The sequence below is a fragment of the Anabrus simplex genome, chromosome 3, assembly GCF_040414725.1.
Source record: "Anabrus simplex isolate iqAnaSimp1 chromosome 3, ASM4041472v1, whole genome shotgun sequence".
Lineage (NCBI taxonomy): Eukaryota > Metazoa > Arthropoda > Insecta > Orthoptera > Tettigoniidae > Anabrus > Anabrus simplex.
In genome coordinates, this window is record NC_090267.1 from 328,100,993 (window position 1) to 328,124,339 (window position 23,347).

The 23,347-nt window shown below is 38.3% G+C and overlaps 1 protein-coding gene across 2 annotated transcripts in view; it reads right to left on the reverse strand.

The window, feature by feature from the left end:
• Arfip (ADP ribosylation factor interacting protein arfaptin) overlaps window positions 1-23,347 on the reverse strand; it is a 155,229-nt gene that overhangs the window by 48,984 nt on the left and 82,898 nt on the right. For both annotated transcript variants that reach the window (XM_067143167.2, XM_067143166.2), the window contains one exon: window positions 1,741-1,952. In XM_067143167.2, coding sequence (XP_066999268.1) covers window positions 1,741-1,952 — 212 coding nt within the window. The remainder of the gene's footprint in view (window positions 1-1,740; window positions 1,953-23,347) is intronic.

Sequence of the window (23,347 nt, forward strand, 5' to 3'; positions counted from 1 at the left end):
TTTGATTTCCAACTCTTGCATTGAAATAGCCCATTAGCACTATACTATATTTGCTGTTGACCCTGACTACGATGTCACTCAATGCTTCATAAAACTTGTCAACTTCATCCTCATCTGTACCCTTACATGCTGAATACACTGAGACAATTCGTGTCCTAATTCCTCCAACCGCTCAATCTACCCACATCATCCACTCATTTATGTGCCTAACGGAAAGAATGTTGCGTGCAATAGTATTCCTGATGAACATTTTTACCCCACATTCTGCCCTTCTTTTTGACTAACACCCGTCAAGTAGACTTTATAATCTCCCATCTCTTCCTCGTTATACCCCCGTACACGAACATCATTAACTCCTAACAAATTCAGACGCATCCTCTTTGCTGACTCAGCCAGCTCTACTTTCTTTCTTCCATAAGCCCCATTAATATTGATGGCTTCCCATCAAATTACAATTCGTTCGCCAATTTGTTTCCAAGGAGTCCCTCGCCTGTCAAATGGGAGTGGGACTCCTTGTTACTCCCATAGGTCTGAGGCTTGCTTAAAACATACTGAGCGTGCTCGATGAAATATTCTGTGAAGCAGGATGCTACCCTTACTTACACATAGTCCAAGTGAGAATCTCTCCTCTAACAGGTTAGGAACCACCAGTCGATTGCATAGTCCTAGCCGCCACAGCACAAGGAGGGCCATGATTCAGAATATGTCCGAGATGCCCACTCCCTTTCCATAGCAACAGGTATCCTGACTCTCAGGACCACTTACTACGCCACTCACCCATTGCCCATGGTTCACAAACTAGGACATGACTACACAAACCCACACCATGAACCATCTAAAATATATCATTATAAAAAAATGTCGTGTGTGGTTGGTTCTTAAGTGTGCTCACCCCCTACTTCCTTTCCACAGCTGACTCACTTACTGCTACCTGTTGCACTGACAGTTGTTCTCTGGCCGGTGTTGTAACTGTGCATCGTCATGAGACCTGTTTGCGCAACAGAGGGAGGAGAGCAAATAGAGGGGACAGAAGGGGGCATAGGAGAACCAACCACACACATTTCAACAATTTCGGCATATTACGTGTTTTCATATTTTCCTCTTTCTTCCAGATTTCGGTAATTACAATAGTGCACAGAACATACAGTCCATTTGTCTAACGACAATGTAAGAAATTCCCTTCGCTTCACAGCAAGAAGACCGCTGATATATTCCCACATTTTTTACAGTTTTACATACATTCTAATTTCTAGTTGTTTTGTAAGAAGATATTTTAAGAATCAAGACTGTACAAAGAATACAAGCAATATGTATAAAGTGCAATTTTTATTAGTAACGTGTTACTTAAGAAACAGGCAATACTTCAGAAGATATTAATTATTGACTATTACTATTAAGAAAACTGCATTTTGAGAAAAACGCAATTTCAGCTTTCACTAATTTTCTTATCAACTGTACAAAGTTTTCATGACATCGAGTGGCGAAAACTCGAAATGCTGCATAACTTAGTTTGTTAAGAAGACCCACAGGAAACGCAAGAAAACATAGAAATATAATTTTTACAATCCCTATAAAATTTCCATTGCCAACTTTAGGTCCCTTACGGGCAATGGGTAACATATGATAGCAGACAAAATTTTGAACAAGTAGTTTGAAGTATATATATATATAAAAGACCTTACTAAACTCACCTGTATGCATTTCTACACAGTGAAAGTAACTAATGAAATGTAGACATACCTTGCAGTTTCATACTGCCTGATGGTTAGAAGAGTATCCTCAATAGTCTTATTGCACAACGTATTAACTGATGATACAAAGAAATTGAGAGCTCCAAGTAATGTCTCTCCATTCTTTGTGAGATTTCTCTGAGTTTCTGCATTATACAGGAATTCTTCCTGAAGTTCAGGAGACTTCTGTGCCAAATCCGAAAATGCCTCACCCAAAGCATGCTAAATGAACAGAAGTAAATTATTAGACATTATTATTATTACTACAGCTGAAATGGACAAAATACTTAAGATAGAAAGAAGAAGAATTAGAACACACACAAATAAATAACATCAAGTTAATGGACAATGCAGAATAGCATCAAATAAATCAGTTTATAAGGAAATTAAACCAATATTGAGCATGATTAGGAAAAACCATACAATTCTTTGGTCATCTTATCAGAGCACCTGACATCAGAATTACCAGAAGAAGAATTGAAAAATGATGGAATAGCAAGACCAAGATTAAATGGATTATGGATAAGGATTATATCAAATAACTCCGAACAACTATAAATGATCTTAAGAACAAAACAGACAAAATTTGGACACCCTGTCCTCCCACTTCCAGGCTACAGACCAAGATTTAAAAAACGTTTAATGGAAGAGTGTTTTCAATTGAAGAATGGTAGGCAGCATCTTTCAGAATTAAGAGACTCTGGGGTGATAGAAAAGCAATAAATCCTCTGTATAGTGTAACTGACTAGAATGGTCCAATGTAGGCCATAAAATTTCCATTGCCGACTTAATGTCCCTTACAGGCAATGGGTCACATATGACAGCAGACAAAATTCTGAACAAGTAGTTGGAAGTATATATATTTTTTTTAAATCAGACTTCTTACTAAACTCACCTGTATACATTTCTACACAATGAAAGTAACTAATGAAATGTAGACATACCTTGCAGTTTCATACTGCCTGACGGTTAGAAGAGTATCCTCAATAGTCTTATTGCACAAACTATTAACTGATGATACAAAGAAATTGAGAGCTCCGAGCAATGTCTCTCCATTCTTTGCGAGATTTCTCTGAGTTTCTGCATTATATAGGAATTCTTCCTGAAGTTCAAGAGACTTCTGTGCCAAATCCAAAAATACGAAAACCATAATAGATCCCTGTTCGAGCACTACTTCTTACCCTTAAAATGACCTAAAAAGATATGCACTATATTTAAAAAATCTGAAATTAAGAATAAGCGTAGCAAACCAGGCTAGAAAGAGAAAGTAATTATGTAAATATATGACAGACATGACAGAACACTTCCAGCCTCCATTAAGTGTGCTCCCAGTTAATGTGTGATTCTGCAGGTGTATTCACTGAGAATCTATGTAAAACTTGGCTTACTAGGTACTGAAACAGGAACGCCCGTACTTCAATTGTTCGGAGAGCCTGGATGACGTCAAGGCGTGTACGGCCCATGCTTAGAGAGTATGAGAGAAGAGTAGTGCAATACATTTATGATTAATGGGGAACTTGCTGTCTATTCAAGAGATAAGCAAAGGAATTATATCACCTTTTACAGATGTATTGTGAGATTGCCCTTGAAGGTGCGGAGGAGACGTTTTTCTGCGGCATCGGCGTCGTCCGTCGCCGGTCGTTATGAGGGAATGGTACAACTTGAAAAATATAAAAACTGGAGCCCAGAAGGATAACATACATTTGAACTGTCTAGGATTTGCTGATGATCAACCTCTTCTGGCCAATGATACTCAGAGAACAAAAAAACAACAAATAAAATCTTTACAGGAAATAGCTCAAAATTTTGGTTTGAAAATTTCATTTGAAAAAACAGAAATTATGCTAACTCAACTTCCGCTTGCAAAGAAAATTAAGCTGGGAGACCAAGAAATAAAAATTGTAGAAAAATTTAAATATTTAGGTGAAATAATCACATATAACCTGAACGAGAAACCAGCATAGCAAAATAGAATAGATAAACTGGTTACAATACATGATGTTATCAAGAATACTTATAATATAAAGTGTCTCTCTATAGCAACCAAATTGAAGCACTACAAAATAGTCACCCAGCCACAAATTATATATTCAAGTGAAACATTATTCAAAACAACAAACACAGTTGCAATAGATAGAGTACTCAAGTTAAAAAGGAGAATGGTGAGAACCTGTTTAAATAAAAATTATCAAGTAAACGGAGTCTGGAGGCTAGCTTCCAATGAGACAGTTTATAAAGAAATAGAACCTGTGACTAGCACATTGAAAAAGAAATGAGTATCATTCTTAGGCCATCTAATATGGTCACTAGAAAATAGAATCAGCAGAAAAATAATAGAAAAATTATGGAAGAGTAAGAATAATATTGGATGGATCACAGAACTTAAAGAAGACATAAGAGAGTTGCATATTACAATAGAAGATTTAAAATACAAAACAAATACACTCAACATATTGAAAGATAAACACACTAGACTACGGACAAAAATCAACAAGCAGAGAATAGGAAAAGTGCTTCCAGAAGCAGAAAGGATGAAACAGTATTGGGCTGACAAAAGGAAGAAAAACCTCCATAAACCTGACTTAAGTCCTATGCTGGCTAAAAAATTAAAATAATAAATAATATAGCTATGTACATCACAAAAACCATAATAGTTCCCTGTTCTAGTATCAATAGAGCCTGTGTTACATTCATTAATTTCACACCAGCATCCTCAGTTTCAATTTCATCTTGAGTAGTATCATAAGTAACAACCATCAGTGCCTGGGGAACAGAATGCGATTACCTTGAAATCACCTTAAGAAGTGACAGCTTATATACCTTAAAGGTAACTTGCAGTAATAATTTTGTATTTCACAGTTTGATGTAGTCAAGAACTAATGATATTTAACATTCATAATTTGGCACAACACAGATCAACCAACAGCTGCTTTCCTGATAGCCAGTTAGGAACAATACAATGTGATATCGTTACTCTACCCAGAGATATTCCTGAGAGCCTCTCCCTCCTCCTTAGCCCTGCTAATGACCTTGGAAACGGGAGTGACAACTTTCCTCACTCCCATCCCACGTCTGTACTGTACTGCCATCAGCAGACTTTCTTAACGGTCAATTATCAAAACATCTGAGAGCCCTGAATTTATGCTATTTAAATATACAAAGCATACTTGCCAACATTTGCATGGACGAACTGAAAGAATTATTTGCTTCACAAAAATTTCAATTAATTTTAGGATCAGAAAGTTGGTTAACCCATGCAACCAGCAGTCACTTGGTTCAACTCCCAGGGTACACACTAATATGAAACAATCACTAATGCAAACGCGGTGTAGTAGTGACTTACATTTAGAGTATTCGCTGTCCTAAAGTAATCTGCAAATTGCCATATGAGAATGACTGCAAACCAGAGTATATTTTTATTGAGGCCGGACTGAGTGGCTAAGACGGTTGAGGCGCTGGCCTTCTGACAACAACGTGGCAGGTTCGATCCTGGCTCAGTCCGGTGGTATCTGAAGGTGCTCAAATACGTCAGCCGCGTGTCGGTAGATTTACTGGCAAGTAAAACAATTCCTGCGGGACTAAATTCCGGCACCTCGGCGTCTCCGAAAACCATAAAATAGTAGTTAGTGGGACGTAAAGCAAATAGCATTATTATTATTATGTTTATTGAGGTAGTATTTCGTGACACACAATGCTTAGTCTGTGTCATTTATAAACCACCTCATGTTAGCTTTTTACACGAGGTAGAGAAAGAGCTCCAGAAAATACTACCTGGTTAATCGCATGCCATAATTATGGGTGATGTGAACACAAATCTACTTGACTGTAATTCGTGGCAGTCTAAACAGCTCCTAACAACCTTTGCGGCTCCTAACCTGACCGCTCTCCCACTCTCTGCTGCCCATCACAGCCAAATCACATAACGCTACACCTTACTTTCGTCAATAACTGTGGACTATCCTTAGTCATGGATAGAGTTCCGTCCTAGGTGTGTCTGCTTGTAATTTAATCTATATGTTCTATTCCCTCAAATGCCCAAAGCTCAAGCCTAGGTCAGTTACATATCGAGATTTAAGACGTATAGACGGAGACAAGTTACTCAATGACGCTGTGAAATTACCATGGCACAACGTATTCAGACTCGGGGACATAAACAACAAAGCGACACATTTCAACCAGCACGTGACAGAGCTATTCAAAAACACACCCCTGAACGTAAGGCTTGCATGACAAGGGCATTGGGTCCATGGCTCAGTGACAAAATACGTAACCTAATGAAGGAATGTGACGAAGCACATTGACCATTTAAGAAATTTCCTTCCTCGGACAATCCAACTTCTTTCCGGTGGTTGTGAAATATACCTCTTTGAAACAGATCAGGAATGCTACAATACGTTAGACCCATAATTTAACCAAGAAAAATGTACTGATAGCGACGATGTGAAACGCTATGAAAGAATTTAGTTTTACCCTTTTAGTGCCAGGCGAAAATGTAAAAGTGAGGTCTAAAAGTGCCAAACTGTTTTAATGGAAAATGTAAGCCTTCAGAAAAAAAGAATGTAGCTTCTCTGTTTTTAACAGATATGAAAGCGAACCTTAATCAGGAAGTGCAAATCACAGTCATCTAAATTCAGGATAACTTTCAGATCATAATGAAAATTATCCCTCAAGTTACTAATTAAAATAATTTATTAAGGAAAATGGAAAATGTGATAATTCCTATTGCTAGATGCTTACAAATGGAGTAAAAAAAAAAAAACACTGGAGGGCGCGCGCGCGCGCGCGCACACACACACACACACACACACACACACACACACACACACACACACACACACACACACATAATAAGGAATAAACAACAACAGAAACATTCAAAATGGTCCCCCACAAGACATGCCCATGTCTACCCGAATCCTCTCCCTCACTCCTCCCTCAACCACTTCGACTACACAAAGCGCTAACCCTCGCCGCACAAGGAGCAGTGGTCAATGTGCTTCCAGCAGGACAACAATATCTAGCCTTTCCTACTGAGTGAGTAAACAACTTTCTTTTTTTTTTTTTTTACAACTTGCTTTACGTCGCACCGACACAGATAGGTCTTATGGCGATGATGGGATAGGAAAGGCCTAGGAGTGGGCCATGACAGTGGGAAAGAAGTGGCTGTGGCCTTAATTAAGCAACAGCCCCCAGCATATGCCTGGTGTAAAAATAGGAAACCACGGAAAATCATCTTCAGGTCTGTCTGCAGACAGTGGGGTTCAAACCCACTATCTTCCGGATGCAATCTCACAGCTATGCGCCCCTAATCGCATGGCCAACTCACCTGGTAGTGAGTAAACTAATACACACAGCTCCCACTTTATATCACACGAAACAGATGTTCTCACATACGCAATCTTTTCTCTTTTTAATTTAGATTCCGCAACTACTATCCCATAGATGATTCCACCTACTCCAATGCATAATAAATAACAAGAAAACTTTTACTAAAAGAACACAACATCTATCTCCACAAGCAAATTTGAAGATTAGTCAATGCCATCTTAACTCACCTGACTTTAACACAGCCCTGCCAGCACAAAAAGCACCCCACCTCAGCACTATTTTTGACAAGCTCACACATCACCGGAATAAGCATCACATAAGATACAAAGTGTTCATCTAGCAACATACCAGGAATTTTAAGTGCATCTCAATTAGGAAGAAGACAGAACTACAACAGGTGTAACGGCAGTCTAAGGGACCTATGGACACAATTCAAATTTTATTGATTTTTAACTTGCCATTAATTTTGTTCATCATTGATTTTAACTTGCTATAAATGTTGTGCATCATGCATTTTAATCACATTCTTAAACTAAGTAATTTCCAATGATTTGTACATGTTTTATCTCATGTTCTTAACATATTGCGGACCGGGTGCCCGGCCATTTTCTGTGTAACATATTGCTACAGCGCATGCATATAAACAAATAAGCTGAGCTTCACTAACCTTGTACTGATTACGGTGAAATTTACAGGAGACCTTTGGTAAGAGTCCTAGTACCGTTTCCTGGTGTGGTACCTGCTCAAATCTATTTCTATGCACTGTATATGGTTGTTTAAATGAGGGGATCAGTTGACCAGTAGTCTTTTCAATAAGACATTTTTACCTGTCCCATCAGAATAAACAAAGCAAAGAATCATCGTGTCATATCGTTACATCAGGCCACTTCAAGCTCTTAGGGGATATTTGGTGTGACGAAGAAGTTTCCTCGTGAAACAATTTCGTATGCTCGGCAAAAGTTCAAAGAAATCATCACAAAAAGTAAGCCACACTACTCAATATTTTGACATTCATCAAGTCTCAGGAAGTCCTGGGAAATCCTCTAAAGTCAGTGAATATTATTTTCTACCCATTCATCACAATAAATAGGCATATACTTCCATCTACGCTCACAATATCACTTTCAGCCTTGTTCTCGACCACCTCTATGTCACGTTGTTTTGTAGGGCATACATCATTATTGTCAACCGAAACACTTTCTTTTAGAATAGCTTTCAACATCGAACTCACGGTCGTCAACATCACTGGGGCAATCCGGTTACTTATCTGGATGTAATTAATTAAAAATCTCGTCTGCATCTAAGCTCGTGTTCAGTCTGGGAAGCGCCATCTTACCCACCAGATGGCTCCTTGAACGATGTAAACATGAGGTCGGAAAACTTAGCAAATGAATCATAAAACAGAAGAAGAACGTAACGTAAAGCTATCATGGAAATAACACAAAAGCTTCAGCACTGAGATTCTAGTAATCTTGACCGCCAGCTAGTTTCAGAAGATTCGACAGATGTCACCGAACATACGAGTCTCCCGTCCACAACGCTCGGCCGGCCAAAGACAAGTTAACTCGTCTCCCATCCGCAATGTGTTAACGTGATGAATGCTACGCCCACCTATAGAAAGGCTGAATGGCCGGTCCAGCACTACTACCCCCGTCTATAGACGGTGCACGAGAATTTAATTATTTTGAGTTTCCTGGTTCACTCTCGAGTGCCGATTCGATATTTCAAATGAGCTGCCATCTGTTGGGCATTATGTAGAACTAACTGATCAATGCTTATATAGCTTTGGAAAGTAACTTACAGAGCTTTTTGTTGACTTCTATGGAGTTCATCTGTGATGTAAACAGGCATGGCGGAACAACATGCTAGTTGCTCTGGCAGCAATGTTATTTTGGATCAAAGAATCTTTCAGTCATTAACCAACGTGGAAAGTGATGATGAGAATGATGATTTTAATGAATTGTTAACCGATTTTGAAAGCGAGAGTGATACAGTGAGTGCTGAAAATATTGTGAGTGAGAAAGAAAGAGAGTCTTTTTCTAAACGAAAGAAGAAGAAAAGTTCAAAAGCTATTTAACCACTATTTTCGTGGTGGACGGATAACTTTTCTCCACCAGACTTTCAAGTAACTGACATACTCCGGGAGCCAAGTAGTGTTTGATGACAACCCTGAAAAAATGTATTTAAAAAAAAAACTTTTGTGCCAGTGGAGATGGTACAGCTGGTTGTTGATGAAACAAATTGGTATCACAAACAAACCAGTTGCATATAGTGTATTTTTAAGTATAAATACATTGTATATTTTTAATAAGCAGTATTGATTAGGTGGAATTATCCCCATTTTACTATCATGACCTTTTCATAACACTCCATTTGTCTCCAATTGTGATACTTAAAGAGCATGTGGTAAACAAAAACTATTCTACTCAGCGTACTGACAGGGACAAGTTTTACCTTAACCCCGTAACATATTCTCAAGTTAAAAACGCAATAAAACGCATAAAATCAAAAGCCGAAGGACCTGATAATATTGGAATTGACATGATAAGCCTAAATACTTGACGTTATACTTCCTGTAATAAAACACATCTTTAACATTTTAAAGACTATGTCACCCCATATGGGGTGACGGACCCCTCATACAAAACATAGTATGTCAACCCTTATGGGGTGACACAGTAGTGTGTCCAGGCCTCTCAACTTTAGGCTGTTGCATGAAACTAGCGCTACCATTCGCTGTTGTATTGCATTGTTTGTTCACGTAAGGTGTTCATAGAGTGCAGCACAGTGCCTGTTCCTTTCTCAGCATGCTGTGCATTGTGCAACAGACAGCAGAATTTCTCCGACATTTGTCACCCCATACGGGCAACCATCAGAATTCAATTATTAATGGCAAGGAAAATAATGTGGATTGGAATTTATTATTGCTTTATTCTTACATACTGGTTGAGATTTAGCACTCAAATGAAATTGTAAACTGGGGCTACGTGTGAATAAAAAATGTTTCTGCAAACCTGAGAATGTTCCCCAGTAACTGTCACTTTCTGGTGATTTGGTTGAATCATCGCCCGGTGCAGCACCGGAATTTTTGCTAGTGTCCTCACTACACAAACTACTGTCGAATTCCGACTCTGAAAAGGTGACATCACATTGCAAATCCTAATTATCAACATCTCTTGATTCAACATTCGAACCCTTTTCAAGCTGTTCTTCTATCTCTCTATTGGTAATCATGGCTTAATCAACACAGAAACACATAACATGAATTAAATTCTTGTCATAAAACTGTAAATTACAAGGAACTCGTTGAAAGGCGCGTAAATCAACAGCTCACAACACAGAGCACAGTGTTCCACAACAACAAAGGTAGAAAGGCTGTCACCCCTGTAGGGGTGACGTGCGCTTCCTCTGTTGCATAGTCAACCTAATAAGCATATGTCACCCCAATGGGGGGGACACAAAAATAGTAATTTTGAACATAAATTATGTCTTTGATTATCATCTACAAATGAAATTACAAACATCCGTAGCCCACAACAACCTAAAAAATGTATATCCCATTTCAGCAGTTTACCATGAGGAAAGCAAATGTACACGTCGACGCTAAAGTGTTAACTTATCTATTCTCGACGAGATATTTCCTACTATCTGGAAACGAGCAAAAGTATGCACTACAGAAAACACATCAGCTTCTCACACAGCTACAGATTTTTGACCAATCAGCATTTTATCTGCTTCATCTAAAGCACTTGAATATATTGTTATTGTACAAATAACACAAATAGGTCTTAAGGCGACGATGGGATAGGAAAGGACTAGGAGTGGGAAGGAAACGGCCTTAATTAAGGTACAGCCCCAGCATTTGTCTGATGTAAAAATGGGAAACCACTGAAACCCATTTTCAGGGTTGCCAACAGTGGGGTTCGAACCCACTAACTCCCAAATGCAAGCTCACAGCTGCGCTAATCCTAACCACATGTACTGCTGGACTGATACTGTGGACTTCAACATTTTACTGTCTAAATTACATTCACTTCACTTTTCAGACAGTTCCTTATCGTGGATATATTCTTACACTCATAAACGATGACAGTGTATTTCTGATGGTCAGAATACATCATCACGGTGTACTCTGAAGAGGGGTGTACCACAGGGCTCTGTACTGGGTCCCAACATATTTTCCCTATATGTCAACAATATCTCTTAGAGTCTGAAGTATTGCAAACATCATCTTTATGCCAATGACCTGCAGATTTATATGCATGTAGTTCCAGGCGACCTTCACTTAGCTGTAGGTCTTCTAAATGAAGAAGACCTCTCCATAGCGACAGGGTCACCATTGTGCTGTCTAAAAATTAACCGTCTTAAATCTCAAGCAATACTTCTGGTTACCCCAAGCTCCTATCCTAAATTAACCAAATGGATCTTCGACCCATTATCATTTGTGGCAGTAGAAGACCACTTTCATCCACAGTGAAATGCCTTGGCATTACCCTGGATGAAAACTTGTCCTGGACTGCTCATATTTCTAATATAATGAAACAAATATTGTCTTCTCTTCACCAAACTGGTTAAAATACATTTTTCCAGAGAAACTAAAAAGAACAATGGTCGAAGCACTTGTTCTGCCCCATTTCGATTACTACGATGTGGTGTACAGGCACTCAGGTGCGATCCTACAAAACTGACGAGGACAGAACATGTGTATGCTACATATGCAATCAAAGGCACTATGACTGTATCACCATCATTTACACGATTATCTTGACCACGTCTAAATGTGCAACGTACCTGCCATTCGCGTAGCATCCTTCATATAATACTAAATTCTTGACAACCCACCTACGTAAGATATTCCTTCAATTATCTCCCCACACTCCATTACAGAAGTGCCCAAGCACCTAACATCACCCTTCTTGCACTGCCGACAACAGAACTACTACATTTAACAACTCTTTGCACAATTTTTGCATCTCATAAATGGAAAAAAAATCGTGAGAATATCAGGGCTATAAAAAGTAAAAATGTGTTCAAAGCAGCTGTTTGGTGGTTCTTGAGTAAATGAAGTTCTAATTACCAACCGTACTAATTAAAGTTTTTTTTTTTTTTTATATCCTCCTAATGTAACTCTCAGACTCTTGTTAAATTCATAGATAATCATGATTCAAATAGGTGTGCTGCTTTTTGTTATAATTTTAGATTAATTATTTATAAAAATTTTGTTCTTAACTACTTAAGTGCTTATATGATTAGATTAATTATAATCATTTATATTATACAATCGTCTATGTATGTATGTACATTTGTATAATTACTGTTAAATTCGAGCCTCCATGGCTCAGGCAGCAGTGCGCTGGCCCCTCACAGACGGATACCGTGGTTCAAATCCCGGTCACTCCATGTGAGATTTGTGCTGGACAAAGCGGAGGCGGGACAGGTTTTTCTCCGAGTACTCCGGTTTTCTCTGTCATTTTTCATTCCAGCAACACTCCCCATTTACATTTCATTTCATCTGTCAGTCATTTATCATTCCCCCAAAGGACTGCGAGAGGCTTCAGCAGCCAGCACATTGCCTTCCTCGCCGCTAGATGGGGGCTTCATTCATTCCATTCCTAACCCAGTCGAATGACTGGAAACAGGCTGGGGATTTTCATACATCATCAGAACTCAATTTAATTTTTGTAACTTTTTTAGTTTAGTTAAGAGTAAATAATTTAGTCATGAATTATTTAATAATTACTTATTTTATACTATTAGTTAATATTAAAATATAAAATGTTTAGTAGATAAGACACACTATTCATGTCCATTTATAGTTTATATAAATGTTCTTGTAATAATTTGTCAATATGTAATTTTAATGTAGGTATAGTGCATTAAACTGGTCAGATTGTGATGTTTGGGACATCACTGAAGGTTTTTAATTATTGAACTATATATTTAATTGATAAGATGTATATATTTAATCATTGATAGGTCATGTTTAAATTAATATGTATATATATATATATAGGGTCTTTATCATCCATTTCAATCATAATTTCATTTCTTTGTATCGCGGCTATAACGTATTCTGAACGAACAAATTATTGGGTAAAGTATTTCAACATCACGCATATTTATAACTTGCAGTAAATTTTCCAATAGCCGTTGTGAGGTGACCAGAGTCAGCAGGCTAATTTCAGCCCAATTCCAGGAAAAGTACGTCATCGAGATTACGAGAGACCTTACCCTCTCCACCTCATGAAAAGACAGTTGATACATTATTAACACCCCCTTTTCAAACTCAGCTTCGAGACGCTTTATTTCAGCGGGAAAGTTCAGCCTATGCGAATGAACGTAATGAAGCAACATGATGGACTGACAGCTATACTTCGGAGAAGGGATGAGACCTCGAATCTTACTGGACCATGTGATATGGATGATGGAAGGAGACTTTTGAACCAATATATACCACCGACAAGGGCTGGAGAGGACACTAACATTCTCATTCAGACTCACATTCAGATTCGTATTCGGAGATTCGGACATTCTGATTCTGATTCTCACGCTTGGAAGATACTCTTACTACGTTCTACATCTACACATCGGAGAAGATTTTAACTTAGTTCACTTCGCATCTGAGTATATTCTACTCAAAAGTTACTCTCATTGGGACTTGTTATCTCAATGACGAGAGGTAGTCAACGGGAGACCGGTTCTGACTGGTATAGGGGAGCAGAGCTTTTATTATGAGTTTAGCTACGCTACTGTTCCGTAATTCGGAAGAATACAAGTGTATTCTCTCCATGAACATAACCCATGGTGGTTTTGCACTTAAAATTAGGACTCATTACGACTTTATGTAAGGAGTACAATAGGAAGTGTTAAAGACAGGAAATGTGGATGTAGGACTGGAATCCAACAACAGATGAGGCAGCCTGTACGAGAAATCCACCCATCTTCAGCTTCAAGACAACAGAGTCTACATTTGGTGAGCTTATGGCATAAGTTACTACAAGTCTTCGCGCAACAGTTCATTTTCTTAAAGTTAATTTCATTCACTTTTTCTTTTGCTTCCGTAAGTTCAGATTTCGTTAATACGCCGTTACGTCACGTTTTCATCTTAATAAATAGCTGTTTTAATTTGTATTTCATGAAATGATTATTAATGATCCTTAAATTCCAAATTAGTGTACTTAATGATTTGTGTTCCGTTCACCCCACCCCTGGGAGTTTTTTGAGTCTCATTACGTATTTTTATTTATTATTATTATTATTATTATTATTAATTATCTACTTTTGTTTTCAAGCCATAAGCTTGAAGACTGGCGCCCTTGGGATACTGTTTCTGGAGAAACCATGACATATCATTTATTTATTTTAATATTAAAGTGACCCGCCACGTTATAAATTTGTCATACATCTGTGGGCAAAGTGGATACGTCACATATTGTCGCCACAACTGAGGGGCTCGTAAATCATTAAGTACTGGTATAGAAGGATAAAATCAGTAGTTTGGGGGTAACTGTTGTGTATCCACAGTATATTTTTCTAGTGTGTTTGATTTTGGGGGTAACATGGCCGAGCAAGAGGAGAAAGACATGACGCTGCGTAGTGGACACGTGCTGAAGGGTAGTACTTTAGGTAATTCTAAGGAAGAGTTAGATAAATGTGTAGAGGAAGAAACTGATATTAGGAGCGAAGATAGCGAAGGGAATAAGAGTAGGAATGACGAAGTTACGTTAGATTCAGACGATAGTACGATGGGGGGCGAGATGGAGGTTAGTCCTAACAGTGAGAGTAATAATAATCAGTTACTTGAAATGATGCAGTTAATGTTAAGTAAGATAGAGGATAGTAAATCTGAAATAAAAAATGAAATGGAACAAAATAAATCCGAAATAAAAAAGGAATTGGAACAAATTAAAACAGATGTAGAACAAACTAAATCAGAAATTAAAAATGAAGTAGAACAAACTAAACGAGAATTAAGTAAGGCATTGAATGAACACAAGGTCGAAGCTAATAAAAGGATGGACGAACATAGCAAACAGTTACAAGAATTATTTAAGCAAAATGAAAGATTTAACAAGCAGATAGAGGAACAGAAAGAGACAACTAAGCAAAACAAACAAGAGGTAGAAAAGAAATTTGTAGAGCAGAGGAGTGAGTTGTTGGGATTAATGGAAAAAGAAAGCAACAACACTAGACAGGAGTTAGAGACACAGGTGACAAGTATTAATAGTAAAGTTGAGATCCAAAAGGAAGAAATAAAAGAATTTAAAGATCAGGTACAAAACAAGATCGATACCGTTAAGTGTATAATAGAAGACAACACTAGGGAACAAAGAGAAAAGTTTGCGATAGTAGAAGGCAATACAGTGGAAATTAAGACATTGAAAGAAAAACAGAACACTGTAGTGAATGAAATTGAAAGAAGAGATAAAGATGTAGATAACCGCATAGCGATGGCAGAAGCACGCATATGACGAGAAGTAAGAGAAAGGCAAGGTAACACAGAGGCAAAGTCATGGAGGGATATACAGTAAGGAAATCGAATTACCGAAGTTCAATGGGAAACAAACTAACCCATTAGAATTTCTTAAAGTAGTAGAAAAATGGTTCGGGAAACGGATTGAGGAAGGGTTTATGGACTGGGAAGAGGCAATCGACATTATTGATCATGCTTTTGTGGGAGAGACGCATTCCTGGTTTTCAGTCTATAAAAGTAACATGAAAAGTCTGGAGGAATTTAAGACGAAGTTCACAGACAAATACTGGAACGAAAACGTTCAAAGCTGTGAAAGAGAAAGGGTAGTATTTGGGAAATTCAAACATAATGAATGTGTCTCTATGACTGAGTATTTTTTGTCACATGTTATGATTTGCCAGAATTTAGACGGAATCACGGCTGATTCAGATGTAGTCAGATTACTGTTACGACATTTTCCAGACAGGGTACGCGAAGCAGCGTGTATGCAAAGTATTAAAACTATTCAGGAAATGGAGCAGTTATTAGGGAGTTTTGATGCGCTAGGAAACATTGGGCAAAGAACAGGAAACTCACATAATTTTGTTCCTCATAGTGAACCAAGGGACAATAGGAGACAGCCAAACTACGAGAATCGTAATCAGTTTCAGCCAAGGCATAACGGTAGGGGTGGCGCACCTGAAAATAGATCGGGAAATGCCCAACAAGTCAGAGGACAAGTTACTAACGAGCCAAGTGTAGGTACACGATCGCAACCTTTAAACTAAATGCAGGCTGTAATGATGGGTCAGAATTCCAGCCTTACCAGGAAGTAGTTAGGAATTGTGTTATGAAACTATTGCCATATGACCTAGATGTTAAGGAAGACCTTATGTGTGAACCAGATAATAATTATTTAGATTCGGGTGAAGAAGTGATTAATCCTGTGGTTCAATTAGAAGTTTGGGGGGCGTATGTTCACGCGTTAATTGATACTGGAAGTCAGAAATCATGTATTAGTTCAGAATGGTATGACTCTTTAGTTAAACAGGGTATTATGATAGAAGAGATGCCTGTTAAGTCTACATTCATTATTACAGCTGTTGGTAAAAAGTCGAAACAAATATGCAAGCAGGTTGCGGTGCTGATTTGTATAGAGGGTTTTATTTCAGTACAGGTATGTTTGGTTATTCCTCACCTTGTATTTGATCTCATCTTGGGATGTGACTGGCTGACTTTAAAATCGGCTCAGCTAAATTACGATGATGCAACGGTAAATCTGAAGTGGGATAATAAGTATGTCAAACTCGAACTGAAAAATGAAATTCAGAGGAAAACGAATGTTTGTTCTATGTGGAGTGTTATTGAGGTTTCTAGATATGAGGAGAAACCCAGTGAGGGGTTTAATTTATGCCAGTTGTGGTTGAAAGAGGATCAGAAGGATGCCTTATTTGAAGCTGCGAGTAACAGTAAATTAGAGGAAGTCCAGAGGGACGAATTGTTGGCAGTGTTATGTGAACACGCTGAGATTTTTTCTAAGAAACCCGGTAAAACACATGTTTATGAACATTCTTTTTCAGTGCTGGATGACAGTCCTTTCAGCGGACCACGGTATGCTATCCCACACAAATATGCCAAGGCAGTTGACGATCAGATACAAGCTATGTTAGCTGATGGGATAATTGAAGTGTCTAATAGCCAGTATGTAAATTCTTTAATCGTTGTGCCTAAGAGTGATGGGAGCGTTAGAATTTGCATTGATGGGAGGGATATGAATAGACGTATTTGTACTGACCAGTTAAAATCACAGACGATTGAAGAGTTAATTCAGGGCTTTAAGGGTAAAAAATGGTTTTCATATGTTGATTTAAGAAGTAGTTTTTGGCAGATTCCTTTGAGAGTAGAGGACAGGCCTCTGACTGCATTTAGTCATAAGTACAGCTTGTATCAGTTTCAGCGCGTTCCCTACGGGACGAAGACTAGTTCTGCAGCCTTAATTAGAGCATTAAATATTGCATTAGGTGATGATACAGGTGATTTCGCCACGGTTTTTATGGGTGACATGGCTGGAGTTTTATATCAAGGACCTTATCGTATACATAAGAAACTAGGACCTTGTGCTTATAAATTATCTAACGGCGATTGCATTTTAATGGGTACGTACAACATTAGAAGTTTACGTAAATATATTACGAGTCTGGGGGATTTTCCATAGTGCTGGAATATAGGTCAGTGAGCCAGGCCACGCTTATCTCTTATATAATATACACCTGTCGCAGCGTGGAGTGACTGCTCTCTGGTAGGAGGAGTTTCCCAAGTTTTGTCTTGCTTGCTACACGATGTGTGTGTATACGATTGACACGAGTTCATTGCCAAGGTTACGTCTGTTCTCTTTACGTAACGCCATGTATGGGTAATCTAGTATTTGATTTTATATAACGAGGATCATTAATATTGCAGTTTAAAATTTGTAAATTCACCGTAGACTATATTATGTCTTCATAAAGACTTGCAATAATTTTACCCTAGGCTAAAACCACGTGAATGTGTTAGCGTGTGTGAAGTGATAGTCATACAGCAAGAACGTATAAACACTTGAGAGAGTAATACGATGCATTGTGATTGTGTAAATTTTGTACAGATATAAATTGAATTGTCAAGTGTTGCATACACTGGAATCAGAAAATCAGCAAGAGATGACGAACATTTGAGAAAGTGAGACATCAGAAACTCGCTAAGTTGTAATATTGTGTTTTAATGGAAATTTTGAAGTGTTATATATTATTTGTTATTAAGTTGTAGGTGGAATCATCAAGTTGTAATTTTGTAAAATAGTGTTATGTTGTATACAGTAATGAATGAATGTACAGTTGTTTTGAAAACAAGTCAAACGTAAGTGGCAAAGTGTAAGTGTGAGCCCTCAACGAAGTACTACTTGTTTCAGGCTCAGAGGGGCGAATGTGATGTTTGGGACATCACTGAAGGTTTTTAATTATTGAACTATATATTTAATTGATAAGATGTATATATTTAATCATTGATAGGTCATGTTTAAATTAATATGTATATATATATATAGGGTCTTTATCATCCATTTCAATCATCATTTCATTTCTTTGTATCGCGGCTATAACGTATTCTGAACGAACAAATTATTGGGTAAAGTATTTCAACATCACGCATATTTATAACTTGCAGTAAATTTTCCAATAGCCGTTGTGAGGTGACCAGAGTCAGCAGGCTAATTTCAGCCCAATTCCAGGAAAAGTACGTCATCGAGATTACGAGAGACCTTACCCTCTCCACCTCATGAAAAGACAGTTGATACATTATTAACACCCGCTTTTCAAACTCAGCTTCGAGACGCTTTATTTCAGCGGGAAAGTTCAGCCTATGCGAATGAACGTAATGAAGCAACGTGATGGACTGACAGCTATACATCGGAGAAGGGATGAGACCTCGAATCTTACTGGACCATGTGATATGGATGATGGAAGGAGACTTTTGAACCAATATATACCACCGACAAGGGCTGGAGAGGACACTAACATTCTCATTCAGACTCACATTCAGATTCGTATTCGGAGATTCGGACATTCTGATTCTGACGCTTGGAAGATACTCTTACTACGTTCTACGTCTACACATCGGAGAAGATTTTAAATTAGTTCACTTCGCATCTGAGTATATTCTACTCAAAAGTTACTCTCATTGGGACTTGTTATCTCAATGACGAGAGGTAGTCAACGGGAGACCGGTTCTGACTGGTATAGGGGAGCAGAGCTTTTATTATGAGTTTAGCTACGCTACTGTTCCGTAATTCGGAAGAATACAAGTGTATTCTCTCCATGAACATAACCCATGGTGGTTTTGCACTTAAAATTAGGACTCATTACGACTTTATGTAAGGAGTACAATAGGAAGTGTTAAAGACAGGAAATGTGGATGTAGGACTGGAATCCAACAACAGATGAGGCAGCCTGTACGAGAAATCCACCCATCTTCAGCTTCAAGACAACAGAGTCTACATTTGGTGAGCTTATGGCATAAGTTACTGCAAGTCTTCGCGCAACAGTTCATTTTCTTAAAGTTAATTTCATTCACTGTTTCTTTTGCTTCCGTAAGTTCAGATTTCGTTAATACGCCGTTACGTCACGTTTTCATCTTAATAAATAGCTGTTTTAATTTGTATTTCATGAAATGATTATTAATGATCCTTAAATTCCAAGTTAGTGTACTTAATGATTTGTGTTCCGTTCACCCCACCCCTGGGAGTTTTTTGAGTCTCATTACGTATTTTTATTTATTATTATTATTATTATTATTATTAATTATCTACTTTTGTTTTCAAGCCATAAGCTTGAAGACTGGCGCCCTTGGGATACTGTTTCTGGAGAAACCATGACATATCATTTATTTATTTTAATATTAAAGTGACCCGCCACGTTATAAATTTGCCATACATCTGTGGGCAACGTGGATACGTCACAAGATGTAAAAGAAGGCCACCTAACCTTAATCTTGCCAGAATAAATAAATAAATAAATAAATAAATAAATAAATAAATAAATAAATAAATAAATAAATAAACAAACAAACAAATAAATAGATAAATAAATAATTTTTTTTTTTTGCTAGTTGCTTTACGCCGCACCGACACAGATAGGTCTTATGGCGATGATGGGACAGGAAAGGGCTAGGAGTGGGAAGGAAGCGGCCGTGGCCTTAATTAAGGTACAGCCCCAGCATTTGCCTGGTGTGAAAATGGGAAACCACGAAAAACTATTTTCAGGGCTGCCGACAGTGGGATTCGAACCTACTATCTCCCGAATACTGGATACTGGCCGCACTTAAGTGACTGCAACTATCGAGCTCGGTTAGATAAATAAATAAATAAATAAATAAATAAATAAATAAATAAATAAATAAATAAATAAATAAATAAATAAATAAATAAATAAAATAAATAAACAAATACATAAATTAATAAAAAATAAATAAAAACATACATACGTTATCATTATAGATCGTTGTGCCTTTCAGAATTCAGTCTACAAGCCTCTGCGAATTTACTCAATGTTGCCACAATACTCTATTTGCACCTAGTGCTGTGGACTCATTTAGTTCTACACATCTTTAAATCATTAGATACCAAGTCTAACCATCGTCGTCTAGGTCTCCATCTACTTCTCTTACACCCCTCCCCCCCATAACAGAGTTAATTATTATCCTAGGTAACCTATCCTCCTCCATTCGCCTTACATGACCCCCCCACCAAAGCCGGTTTATGCATACAGCTTCATCCATCGAGTTCATTCCTAACTTAGCCTTCATCTCCTCATGCTGAGTACCCTCCTCCCACTGTTCCCACCTGTTGGTACCAGCAAACATTCTAGTTACTTCCATGTCTGTTGCTTCCAACTTATGAATAAGATATCCTGAGTTCCCCCAGCTTTTGCTCCCGTAAAGCAAAGTTGGTCTGAAAACAAACCAATGAAAAGATAGTTTTGTCCAGGAACAGACAGAACACTGTTGATCGCAACTGCTTTAGCTTTACTACACAATTATACAATCTCACTTACTATATTATCATTCTGGGAGAACACACCTCCCAAATACTTAAAATTATCTACACCTGTTCCAGCTTTGTATCAAAAATCTGACATTCAGTTCTGTTGCATTCCTTACCCACTGACATCAATTTAGTCTTCGAAAGGCTAATTTTCATACCATACTCAATGCACCTAATTTCAAGTTCCAAAATATTAGACTGGAGGCTTTCGGCACAATCTGCCATTAAGACCAAGTCGTCAGCATAGGCCAGACTGCTTACTACATTTCCACTTAACTGAATCCCTCCTTGCCACTTTATACCTTTCAGCAGATGATCCATGTAAACTACGAACAGCACGGGTGAAAGATTACAGCCTTGTCTAACCCCTGTAAGTAACCTGAACCAAGAACTTATTCTACCATCAATTCTCACCGCAGCCCAAATGTAAACACAAATGCTTTGATTGATTTTAATAATCTACATTTAATTCCATATTCCCCCAGTATAGCGAACATCTTTTCCCTTGGTACCCAGTCATATGCTTTTTCTAGATCTACGAACCATAAACACAGCTGTCTATTCCTCTCATAACATTTTTCAATTACCTGATGCATACTGAAAATTTGATCCTGACAGCTCCTCTGTGGTCTGAAACCACATTGGTTCTCATCCAACTTCCTCTCAACCACTGATCGCACTCTCCCTTCCAAGATGCCAGTGAATACTTTGCCCGATACACTAATCAATGAGATACCTCGATAGTTGTTGCAATCCTTCCTCTTCCCTTCCTTATAGAGGTGCAATTACTGCGTTTGTCCAATCTGAAGGTACCTTACCAACACTCCATGCTAATCTTACTATTCTATGAAGCCATTTCATCCCTGCCTTCCCACTATACTTCACCATTTCAGGTCTAATTTCATCTATTCCTGTTGCTTGATGAAGTAGAGTTGGTTTACCATTCTTTCCACTTCCTCAAGCGTAATTTCATCAACATCATTTTCCTCTTCCCCATGAGCTTGGTTGTTCGCGACACCACCAGGAAGATAACCTTTTACGTTGAGAAAATTTTCGAAATATTCCCTCCACCCGTCCAGTGACTCCCTTGGATCTATTATAAGTTCACCAGAATCACCCCAGACACTGTTCATTTCATTTTTCCCTCCCTTCCTAAGGTTCTTTATTACTGTCCAGAAAAGTTTCCCTGCTGCTTGACCTAGTCTTTCCAGGTTATTACCAAAATATTCCCACAACTTCTTTTTGGATTCAACAACTATTTGTTTTGCTCTGTTTCTTTCATCTACGTACAATTCCCTGTCTGCATCGGCCGTTGTTGGAGCCATTTCTGATAAGCCTTCTTTTTACGTTTACAAGCTGCTCTCACTTTATCATTCCACCAAGATACACAGTCGCGCCCAGGCATTCCCTTGTTGTTTCTACTACAGAATCCCTGTATGCCACCCATTCTCTTTCTATATCCTGAACCTGCTTACTGTCTACTGTTCGAAACTTGTCACTAATCAAATCCATGTACTTCTGTCTAATTTCCTCGTACTGGAGATTTTCTACCCTTATTCATTTGCAGACAGATTTCACGTTCTCTATCCTAGGCCTCGAGATACATAGTTCACTACAGATCAGATAGTGGTCTGCATCATCGAAAAATCCCAGAAAAACCTGTACATTCCTACTTGACTTCCTGAATTCAAAGTCTGTTAAGAAATAGTTTATTACGGATCTTTTTCCTATTTGCTTTATGTTGCAGCGACACAGATAGGTCTTATGGTGATGATGGGATAGGAAAGGCTTAGGAATGTTAAGGAAGCGGCCGTGGCCTTAATTAAGGTACAGTCCCAGCATTTGCCTGGTGTGAAAATGGGAAACAATGGAAAACCATCTTCAGGGCTGCCGACAGTGGGATTTGAACCCACTATCTCCCGGATTCAAGCTCACAGCTGCGCGCCCCTACCGCACGGCCAACTTGCCTAGTGTATTATGGATCTAGTACCCGTAGCATCCCATGTGTAGCGGTGCATAACCTTATTCTTGAACAATGTATTCGTAACTGCTAAACCCATACTAGCACATTCTATTTCCAACTCTCACATTGAAATTGACCATTAGCACTATTCTATCCTTGCTGTTGACCCTGACTACAACGTCACTCAACGCTTCATAAAACTTGTCAACTTCATCCATATCTCCACCCTCACATGGTGAATACACTGAGACAATTCTCGTTCTAATTCCTCCAACCGCTCAATCTACCCACATCATTCGCTC